Source organism: Molossus molossus, unplaced genomic scaffold (genome assembly GCF_014108415.1).
Source record: "Molossus molossus isolate mMolMol1 unplaced genomic scaffold, mMolMol1.p scaffold_m16_p_11, whole genome shotgun sequence".
Taxonomy (NCBI): Eukaryota; Metazoa; Chordata; class Mammalia; order Chiroptera; family Molossidae; genus Molossus; species Molossus molossus.
The window spans coordinates 25,504,193-25,516,564 of NW_023425346.1; the positions used below are offsets into that span (position 1 = coordinate 25,504,193).

General features: G+C 35.1%; 1 protein-coding gene across 1 annotated transcript in view; it reads right to left on the minus strand.

Moving 5' to 3' along the window:
* Nucleotides 1–12,372, minus strand: part of LRP1B (LDL receptor related protein 1B) — a 1,816,022-nt gene that overhangs the window by 1,484,335 nt on the left and 319,315 nt on the right. Inside the window, exon 2 of the mRNA XM_036254023.1 lies at nt 3,028–3,150. Coding sequence (XP_036109916.1) covers nt 3,028–3,150 — 123 coding nt within the window. The remainder of the gene's footprint in view (nt 1–3,027; nt 3,151–12,372) is intronic.

The following is a 12,372-nucleotide window of genomic DNA, read 5'->3' on the forward strand; positions in this document are numbered from 1 at the left end:
ATACATCAGCTGGAGCTGATTGTTGGAAAGGAAGTATCATTAAGCATTCAACAGAAAATCCTAGAAGGAATTAAATTTTGAATACTTCGAAATAAAAGTGCCTTTCAAGAAGACTTTCCGGCCACAGGTGGCACCAAGCTTTCATTTCACAAATAAACGTTTCCACTCTTCATTTTAATTCCTGTCACACACAACTCGAGACTAACAACCGGATTGAAAGCCCCGAGTGGAAGGATGGCGAGTTCCCTGATTTTCTATTCCCTTGGCCTCACGGGGCCTCAGGGTGATTAGCCATTTATTTAGACACTTGAAATTTCTTCAAATAATGTGCAGAAGTATAGACTTACATTTTTAATATAAGGCTAAAGAATAATTTTTCATAGCCAGTGGTAAAAACAGAAATTATTGAAGTTATCCGTTTTCATGTTTTTGAAAACTCATCTTGGTGTTTCTGTATGCATGTTTATCTTCTACGCATTTCACAAGGAGAGCTTTCCTCTTCCCTGATAATATCCCTTTTTCCCTATGAGGATTTTGTCATCATTGCAGAGCTTTTACAATGTCATAATAAATTTCATGCTATATTGGTTTTCTTATCATTTTAAAGGCTAAGTGGATTTAGGAAAAATAAGTGTATTACTTTGGCTGTTTCCATCTAATATTTTGTAGATACACGTACTTCAAACCAAAATGGATAACATACATTTGTTCGTACACTGAGCATAACATCACCCTTTCTAAGAATCAGTTTTTGGGGTTTTAGATCTCTAGTATTTATCTTTCACACTGAATGTATACATTCATGTGATTATAAAATGTTGCAATTATTTTATGTAGATCAGTGAGGACTGAATATGAATGTCATAAAACAACGCGTTATAAAGCACTATGATTTGATAAATGCTCATTGTGAACATCTGGATTGAGAAATTTCAATTTCAAAAGTTTGATACTTTGTATAAAGAGTTTTTTTTTTTTTTCTATGCTCATCCAGATTTCAATTCCTATTATCTGAAACTATTGATCGGAACAGGCTAATTACATGTAGATACAAATATATTGTCCAGTTTAAATACTCAGGAGAAAAATAATTACTTCCCTGTCTTTGTTATATGGCTACATAAATATAACAATAGTTTCAGCGTTTCCTTTAAGGACATTCAGCAATTTTGATGTTTGAGGATAGAATAAGAATGGCCAAAATTAAGGTATATTTTTAAATCTAATTCATCAAATGTTATAGGAGAAGAAAATAAGTATATGCTTAAAAACTGCCAAAAATGTCTTGAGTATGTACGAATTTCATTTTCAAAAGTAAGTAAGCAGAAAAATCTACATCTTTATTTTTAATTAACCCACATGTGATTTCTAATTTGAGGTCTCAGTCTGCTAAAGCCCCTAATCTATGTGAAATGAAGGACTCACTTTTTCCAAAATCCCAAGGTAATGTCTAGTTTCTTGGCAGGGTGGATATTCAAAATATTTTAGAATGTTGTGGTGGAGACACTGACCGTTCAGAGCAGAAGTCATTCGGTCAGGGTGGATGCTGGCTGGCAATCACACGTTGGTCCACCACTGTGGCCCTGCTGGGTGTCAGCCACGATCCAGGGGCAGCAAGTCGACAAGGCAGAGGGAGCAGAATATATTTCATCTACCCAACTTCACATTTCCTGTGAGGTGTTCTCTCTCTGGGCTTTCGTTTTGACCATCAAGGCCCTTGCTCCTATTCTATACCTCAAATTCTCTGCAGTCCGAGTCTCCCTCTCATCCCACTCTAGAGCACAGAGGGAAGGCCATCGATCTCTACTCTTCATCAGCATAAGGGAAATCCTGCCTCAGTAAGCTGTCCAGTCATTTTTTCCCAGTTGCTTTTGTATTGTGCCAAGTACACAGTTGCTTAGCATTTCTCCTTTAACCCGGCTTTCTTGCATATAGATAGCAGAGATATGCTTCATGTCTCTGTCATTTTTTTTCCCCGTCAGTGATTTGCTAGGAGGATCAGAACAAAAATGCAACATTCCAGTACCAAAACTCAAAAATTTTCCTTTTCTTCTGATTATGCAATGCCAATCTTTTCAGCTAATGAGAAAAGAACTCCTAGGTACTTAAAAAGGAGACAGTAAAGCTTAAAAAGAATCCAAATACATATATGACTATATATATTATGGTCAGAGCATCTCTTATTGATGTCTTTTCACATTACTGGGCCATTAGCACAATAATGAGATTTATTCCAATTTTTAAACAACGATATTAAGATAAAATTCACATACAAGTCACTGCTTTTAATATGTAAAATTCAATGTTTTTAAATATATTAACAGAGTTGTGCAACCATAACTACAATCCCATTTTTGAATATTTGAGTCACACCAAAGAGAGACCTCATATTCATTAACAGCCAGTCCTCATTACCTTCCACCACATGGCACATCTACTTTCTATGTCTATAAATTTGCCAGTTTGGGATCTTTCACATGAATGAAATCATATAATATGTGGTCTTCTGTGACTGGCTTGTTTTCCTTTGCATGATGTGTTCAAGGTTTATCCATGTAGCAAGTATGCAGATTTCATTCCTTTTATTGCCAAATAATATTCCTTTGTATGAATCAACCACATTTGATTTCTACATTAGATTTTTTTCCTATTAATATACTTTTTTCTTTTATGCTTATGTGTGCCTCTGTCTCAAAAGGTGTGAGATAATTTTTGTAGAGGGTTCTTATTCCCTATTAGTACTGTGTTTTAAAGGATGATTTTCCTCTTCAATTCATTTTTTTCTAGTAAAGCACAATCACTTTAAAATAATTAACCTTGTATTTTCTTCCCTTCATAAGTCACCACACTTTATGCTTTCATTCATGTAGTCACTTTAAAGGAAACATACTGAAAAGTTTTAAGTTGCTTAGGCTGGTTGGGGGGGAAAAAAGAAATCAATGACAACATCTGTCATCTGTGAAAACAACTGACATTTAGTTTCACATGTAAGGTAAATCTGAATGGCATGAAAACCTTTCTACTCACAGGTATCTAAAGACTCGTCTGAATCATCAGGGCAGTCAGAGTCCCCATCACACAGCCAGTTCTGGGAGACACAAGTCACATGATCGTGGCAAAGAAATTCACCAGGATCACACGACTGCTGATCTGAAAATGAAAATGTTTCGAAATAAAATATGAATGATCTGAACATGAACACAAGAGCAGTACAAAGATGAAATGTGAGAAAGCAATACATAAAAGGGGCATGGATGTGACCCACATTTTCTGTTCAGCAGCAAAGCTAAACCTATCATTTCTTCTTAATTTTTAGTCACTCAGCTCAAGTACACCTTTTGGATAGAACTGACTTTGATGTGGTCTCACACAATCTGTTCTGGAAACTTTTAGGAATTATCTTTTTCTTTATTACTAGAGGCATTGTTATACTGGAAAAGGCATATAGATATCCCAGCAAGAGCATTTTATAGATGTTGATCCAAAGCAGACATTTTGAACACAGAAATTTTTATTCCTCCTTTGCTCCAAAAAAAAAAAAATCTGTAATAAAAGTTAAATATTGTACCTAAGCCACATCTCTGAGTATTCATTTCTTAACTTTCCATCCTAATATTGGAGCTTCATGTTTCTACATTAATTAGGTACCCAATCTCTTAATATGTTCTTCTCATTTCTGCTATGACTTCCCAGGTGACAGCTTTGGCTACTGAACAGCAAAAGTGATAGAAATTCCATAAAACTGTGATTCAGATTTTTACACTTGGTTGTATCCATTATTTCCCCCCATTGCTTCAGAATATTTAGGACCTGTAGCCTTACTTATACCCTGTAAACCCATTCAATAAAATATTTCATTTTTATATTTCAACTAAAAAATGAATGTGTCCTACAATTAATAACCTTGGGACATGAAGGAGTGCTGGGAACATTAGCTATTTGATGTCACTTACACTTTTGTTATGTATACACAAGAATGATTCAAAATTTTAAAAAAGCCATCAATAAATATGTATTTCACTATATATCGAATAAAAATTCTAAGTGATATAAAAGCCTTAGACCATAGCTTAATTGTCATTTTTTACCCAAGTAATTACAAAATGATGGTGTATCATCCATGCAATGTTTTGATAAAGTAGGGTATATCTTTCCTTCCTCTGTCTCAACTTCTTTCCTCCTACAACAATGCAGCTTCCAATAAATATACAGTGCAAACACACAACACATCTTTAACCTATAAACATTGGTGGAAACTTTAGATACTTCCTAAAAATTAATACATTTTATCCTATTATATGTTTTAATACATTTGCCATCAATACCAAACTCATTACCATTGCTATCATATTGCTCTGTTTTGTTTCTGTTGTGATGATTTTTGTGGTTTTATTTTTGTAATTTATTTTTATTGTTGAAAGTATTATTGATATTCCTTCTTCCTCCCCCCCAACCACCTTCTCCCCATCCTTCACCACACTGTTGTCTGCATGCACCGATGGGTGATGCACACGAGTTCTTTGGCTCACCTCTTCCTACCCCCACAATTAAATTCTTGAGCATGTTCCGTATTTGGCCCTAAACTTGATGCTATAGAATCAAAGATGTAGAAGTTGTAGTCTTTCTTTTCAAAGATTCAACAAACTACCATGCCGACAGACCCAGAAGTTAAAAAAAAAAATACTATATATACAAAGAGTTGCCAAATAAATTATAAAAAATAGCTAAAAAAGAGACCACAAGTAGAGACAGAGAAAAATACAAAAATTAGTTTGGGGATGTAAGCATAAATTTAAAGATGGGTGGAATGTGAATAAACAAAGAGTATATATATAGGATGGTCTTGACAAGGAGTAGTGTAAAAAAATTGCTAAGGCAGTAGCTATGTAAATGTATTTGAGACAAATAAAAATTTTCTACTACAATTAAGATGACATTTAGGCTTAAAACCTGGGTTTTACCTACCAAACATTATATAATAGCAATAGTATGTTACAATGTTAAGGGAGGGAAACTTAAATTTTGCTAGATAGTCTAATAACTTCTGTAGTTAATATAGAGACAGAACATAGAATAAAATTCAAATTATTTTGCTTATAAAGAGACCATCTAATTTATTACCAAACTGGAAGAGTTCTGACAGTAAAGAACGATTTAGCAATAACTATACCAGTGCAAAATGTATAAACCAAGTCTGTCCCAGAAAAATCAGAATATATTTTTAATGTACCTTTTGCTACTCTTTGATCTGTGATTTCAAAATGCTAAGTTTTCTCTCCCTTCAGAGGTAAAAAGAGATGGTACCTTGCTAAATGCTAGTATATATTATTTTGTAGATAATTTGAAGCCAAGTAAAAGTACTTAAGAAAGGGTATTTATGATAAAATATGGTACAAATTCATCTGTTAGACCACTGAAATTGTCTGGAGAAAAGTTCAAGATGATTGGGCTAAAGTGGTAGGCATTAAAATGAATATTCTACTCCAAGTAATGTAAGAGTTAGAAATTGGTGAATAAAAGAAAGGCTCAAATATGTCTCAAAGTAAATAACCTCAGAAACTATTTAGATAATACATCAAAACCAAGATAGGATATAGACACAAGGGGAAAAAATGATTGTGTGTGTGTGTGTGTGTGTGTGTGTGTGTGTGTGTGTGTTAAATGTGGATGATAGCCTAGCCATGTGAGTAGTAAAACAATAATAGTAGACATGATAGAGAAATGAATTAGTATATTTGTAGTGCTTTTTAGCTCAAAAGCATCCCTATCCCTGATGTCCTAATTTGTACATTTATTACTTTATTCAGCAAATATTACTTAGCTTCTACTACTAGGCACTGTGGCTACAATAGTGTGTGTGTGGGGGGGGAGCAAAGCAGAAGTCCCTGCCATCAGATGGAGCACATGATAGTGGGGGATAAAGATAAAAAAATAATATTAAATGAGTTAATTGCGTAGACTATTAGAATATAAGCCCTATAGAGAACAGTAAAATAAGATGGGGATTAAGTGTTGGGGACTGGAAGGATGGAGGAAATTTCAAATACGGTCGTCAGAGAATGTGACATGTGACTAAAGGCTTGTGGAGGAGAGAGTGGCCTCCCTTTGAGTAAAAGGTCATGTGCTCAGAACCTGAGGCAAGAGGGCGCTCGGCCAAGTAAGGAGCAGTGAGGACGACAGGGTGCTGGGAAAAGTGCAAGGAGGAAGAACTGAAGTTGGGGCTTCAGGGAACACGAGGTTGGGAGTGGCAGATGAAGGTTTTGAGCTTTGCTAAAAGTCAAGATGAGAAACCATTAGAGGGTTCTAGGCAGAGAGATACGATCTAACTCACATTTTTAAAGGACCACTCTGCCGACTGTGTTGCGAACAGTCCAGTGAAGTGAAGGGGGCGGCGGGGGGACAAGGATGTTCCTGCAATAACATAGGCGAGAGGGCTGGTCGTGTGGGTGAACAAGTTGGTGAAATGGATTTTCATGACGGTTTTTGATGGAAACTAGAGCCACTACCTTGTTCAGCTTTTCATTACAGGTCGGAATCTTGAGTTCATATCTTTGACCTCAAATGTATGACTTTTTAACTGATCTTGAAATATCCTGAGTATAATGCATTTGGGAGACACTCAAGAATAAATATGCGCTAGCCAGTGATACACTTAAACCTGAAATTCAGGGGAACAATCGAAACTGAAAACACAGAACAGAACTGAAGCTGTAAGAAGACCGTGAAAACATGGGAAGAGATGCAGCTGGAATCAAAGTGAAGTATGGAGAGAGAGACGTAAGCACAGGCAAGCGAGGGAACCTAGCCAGACACACAAGAGGAGAAGGGCAAGGGGAAAAGGGATTTATTCCAACCATGTGAAATGTCAACAACTGGATTGAGGAAGGGGATCATTAGTGACAAAATTCAAGTATGATGAGTTCTGAAAAGATGGGGTAGACTTGCAGGCTGAGGAATGGTACCACTGAAGAAAGACAGAGGCTGGAGGCCCAGGGAAGATATGAAAGGAAAAACTCACCGGGCTGCAATAAGAACCGAAACAATACTAGAAGCAAAAAAGAAAGGATAGAAAAACTGAAATAGATGAATGATTAGCCGGTGGGAAAGAAAGTTAAAGTATTCTTACATGGTTGTGTTTTCTCAAAGAACTATAAAGCAAGACTCTGGAATTTGAGAAACTAAAACTTAGAATGACTGCTGTGGGCAATTAAATAAAGAAACGAGTAGAAATCTGGGAAAGGATTTCTAAGACCAAAGGAAATCCAGGTAAGATGGAAAAGTGTGTATTTGACAGTTGAGTGTTTCTTCACTTTGTCTTGTATTAATGTCAAATGCCAAATTGTTCACCTACATTAAGTCATAGATGCAGAAAATTCCTGGGAAAATCCAAGAAGAAAACCCCTTTGGAAAACATACAAATTATCCATCTTCAATAGTATTCATATGTATATACACTAATCTAACATAATTCAAAACTAACTTTTTTTTTTCCTTCAAAAATAAGACAGACCTATGGGGATTTACTTACTGAGCCTATATCATCAATTTGCAAAAGCAAGTTCCAACGTTTAAAGATAATTTGCACCGTTTTAATTTTGGGGACAGTTTTACATTATTTCTCTAAGAAATAACCATGAAAAATAGCTTCCTACAACCCACCTATTTATCTACAATCAGATATTCCATTTCAAGGTCAGTTTTTAAAAGCATTGATTATAGGATTCAAATAAGTACACTTTCAGTATTTCAAGGCAGTTATTTTAAAATGTACTCACTAGATTGAGTTCCTGGCATCAGAAGCTAAATATGTTGTGTGTACGTGTATTTTTCATTTATCCTTTTTTATGCTTCATGCTACACTTCTGAGATAGCCAAACTAATCTTATTTTAAATGTCTCCCTATTGTGTGAAACACAATGTTGTACACTGTAATTAAAACAAGAAGCTTACGAGAAAGTGCAGGCAGCTTCGCTTACATCCCAGAGGAAGGAGATCAAAGCTAGTACCATGTCTGACTCTTTGTTATAATAGACTCTTAGAAGCAAAGACATGAAAGATTAGGACAGCCACAGCCTATAGAGTTTGAATCCACTGTGGCATGGCAAAAGCTTAGCACGACAATCCTGCTGCGTTTAAAAGAAAACACTAATTGCTTATTTTAATAAAATTTTATAGCATTATTTTTGGTAGTAGGATATAGATAGTATTAGCTGAAAGAGTTAATATACATGTGTTGCCACAGAGCAGCTAACTTACCTTTTTTTAAAATTTTAATATCATGATAAACTGCTGATTTTGATCTTTTTAAAAAACTGTCAAAATCAACACTAAAACTAGTAATCTGTCAATAGGGGTCTATTGAATAACTATGTAGCCTCCAGCTCCTTGAATATTTTACCATAATTAATTTATAATAATGTTATGCCATTTCCCTTAGAAGTTAACTTCCTATTTAAAAAATAATGAGAATGTTAGTTTTGGTAAACTAATGGTCTGTCTACTAATGAATAACAGGACACTACAGGGACATTTAAAGGAAACATAAACAATAAACTCTGGTAGCTAATTACAAATTAAAGGTAAGGGAGGGATATAGTACCTATTTAACATCTGAATTCCTGAGGACTGCTATTGATCTTAGCTAAATTAAAGAATAGGTAAACCTTTGCATAAGCTAAGTACTAGGAAAATGCTGTGACAAGATTGCAGAACTTATTTACATCAACAATATTTATTATTACTATATTTTATTGTTAACCTAAACATGGGATGGTTAATTATAACACAACATTTATAACTGCTAAAAGAGAAATATGGTTATATTCCCTTTCTTCTCATATAACTGGCAATTAATTTATTACCAGGAGAACAGAATTCTTGTAGAGAGCTACAAAATGTATTACTAATTCATCTTCAAATTTTGATAAAGCTCTTATAAAATTAAAGGAATGATGTTAGTTATCAAGGATCACAAATTATCTTAATTAATTTTTTAAAAATATTTTTTATTATTATTGATTTTACAGAGAGAGGGAGGGGGAGGGAGAGAGAGATAGAAACATTGATGAGAGAGAACATCGATTGGCCGCCTCCTGCATGCCCCCTGCTGGGAAATGGGCCCACAACCTGGGCATGTACCCTGACTGGAAATCAAACCAGCAGCCTCTTGGTGCATTGGTCAATGCTCAACCACTGAGCCACACCAGCCGGGCAATTTTTCCTTTATATTCACCCACTCCAAAAAAAAGTGCAAATGCAGATAATGAATGAATTTCTCAGAATTCTGTTTAAATTGTTTTTCATAATATGGTTAAAGACGTTTTGCTCCAAGGCGATCCTTTCACCATTCAGCATCCACTTCTAGTTCTCCACATGGTTCTATTCCCTTTCCCTGACTATATCATGTCTACGTCTTTCCTGTTTATTCCTTTGCTTGGAATGCCTTTTCCCACAGAACAAAATTCTAGTCATTTTCTAAATTTTAATGACATTTTACTTCCTTTAGTCAAAACTTCCCCAACATGTTCTTTCTCCATGACTGGTTCCATCAGCCTCTACTCAAATAACCAGAGTTTGTGCTGTATTTCACCCGATGTGCTGTCGTCACTGGGCGAGGAGCTCTGGGGGGCAGAGAGCTCTGCCCTCGACTTCACATCTGCCCCTAACAATCTGATTTCAATGAAAAAACTTAAACCTTGTGAAAAGAATTATGTATTACATTTAGAAGGGGGGAGAAAAACCAAAGCAATAACTGTGTTTTGCATTCTATTATCAGAATAATAAATAGCTTTACTTTGTTAATTGACGAAATAAAGCTAAGCTCTCCCATGGTTAACATAAAATACCCTGAGTGGTAAAGATTACACCATATAAAATTAAAGCATTCATGAAAACTGAAAATCAAACTTGAGAGAGATTCAATGATATCCTCCAGAGTCTCTTAAAGATTATCCTGAAAATTGCGCTTTTACAATAGCTGGTCCTGGAATGGTAATGTAGCCAAAGTTGTTAATGATAGGTTTTTTTAAAAAGATAACTCTTTTAGGAATATCATCATTGTAAGTGTAAGATAAAACTCATCACTTTAAGTCCATGTTTCATAGGACTACAAAAATATATTTGGATTATGCACATTTTGGGATATTGATGTGGTTGAAAGTAGGTAAAATATGGTCAAACCTGCCAGTTCATTTTAGCAAAAAATATATCTCCTTCATAAAATGCATGGTTTATTAAAAAATAAACCTTATTATATACAATAATGTGTATTATCATTTATCATGTGAAATTTGTTCTTTATTAAAAACCCACCCAGGGTTAAATTACAGGGTCAATTAGTAATGAAGAGTATCCATGTTTCAGTGGTAACATGATTTTTAATTCATAATTCCCATTGTCATGTTGAATTATTATTGATAATCTAGAAAGTTAATTACTCAAACTACAGTCAGATGTGCTCACATACTCACATATATGTACACATGTTCTTGGTGTTAAAATTAGCATACAGCTCTGCCTTGAGCACTGTGACCTCTGAAGCTAAACCTGATTAAGAGAGACTACTCAAATGTTTGAATAAGCGTCTTGTAGTGGATTGAAAAACGGCAACGCCGAAACGTTCACATCCTCATTCCCAGAACCTGAGACCGTGTACACAGAAAAGGGGACTGGGCAGATATGCTTTGGTTAAGATTCTTGAGGCCGGGGCAGTAGCCTGGAGTATTCCTGTGAGCCCAGTGTATTTACAAGGGTTCTTTGAAGAGGAAAGTCAGAGGAGAGCAGATACCATGACCACAGAAGCAGAAGCTAGTGTATCTGAGGACGGAGCCATAAGCCAAGTAATGTGGGCAGCAACTCAATGCTGGAAAAGGAAAGGAAAGGAATTCTCACTTAGAACCTCCGAAAGAACTCAGTCCTGTGGACCTGTTTGGGATTCTGACCTCCAGAACTGTAAGATAATAAACATGTGTTGCCTGAAGCCATTACATTTTGACCCTGTTACAACAGCCATAGAAAACTAATAGCAGATCCCCTTCTCACAACCACATTATCGCTTATGTACGTCTGATTAAATGAGTGGGACACAAGCAAGCTGCTTGCTATTTTACCATTAATTTTAAGGCCTTTTCCTCCTAAATCAGTTTCTGCTAGTTTCAATACTATGCACTTAAGTAATGTGCCGTTTGTTTCTCCTTGGTGTCAAATGACAGTCAAAATGCATTTGCATACGGCTCAAGCCAGCAATCATGCCTAGAAGCACAAAACAGAATTTTATATAAAAAGAAAAACACCATAAATGCTCAAATAAATGACATCCTTGATTTGGAAATATATGAATTGAGAAATAAGTGTGTGTGATGAGAAAGTGAAAAAATGTGATATCTTTCTATTATGGGAAAATCGTAGTTAATTGTATATTTTTATGCTTTCTATTGGTTACCAAATTTGTGAACATCCCATGCCTTATTAGGCACCAAATGTTTTTAGTGCTACAAATGGCAATTCGTACTTACAAAAACATCTCACATGAAACTACGACAACATTGAAAATTTAAAGAAGTACATTATCCCCAGGAAGAAACTTTGCTCATTTATCATTTCTATCATAATAAACAAATGAAAAGTATCTCTGTAAACATTGCAAATCCAATCTGACATTTAATTTTTAAGAAAAAAGTCAGCTTTTTTCCCTTGATCATTTAAACATTGATAGGCTCCGTGTTTTATTCAGGCAGTAATATGGAAAATTATAAAGCATTCAGCATAGACCTGTTTAAAACTGCTTTTTTTAAAGCCAAGAAACCAGTTAAACTACCAAGATAAAAACCCTGTCCTTTTTTTAGCAAAAGAGAAAATATATATTTATCAGTGGAATGAAACTGGTACATTCAATAGAGTTGCCTCGAGTTTTTATTATCATTGGACAAATTCTTTGAAGTTCTGTGTTCTTTTCTAAAATTTTGATAGAAAAGCTCTATTTCCTCTTTACCTGACCTTTCTCAAAAGCCCATTCAAATAAGTATGCAGAGTTATGTCTCATATGTTGTTAAGAAAGAGAAACATTTTGACAGGTTTCCTTCTTAAATTTAAAGAAAAAGCCTAAATTATTGACATTTCTATTCTAAATCCTGCATGATCCTCATCCCATCTCCCAGCGGGTATCAAAATTCACATCTTTTTTTTTCCATCTCTGCTCTTAGTGAGACAGGAAGCAGATGGTTAGGCTCTGGCTCTTTCAGGGATGATGCAAGGTCTATTCTTTATGCTGCATTTAACCACTCATGGCTCTTCAAAGACCACAGTTTTACTTATCTCAAGATCCTACTTTGATTTTAAAATACGTTTTTCAATCATAATTTATTTTCCTATTTT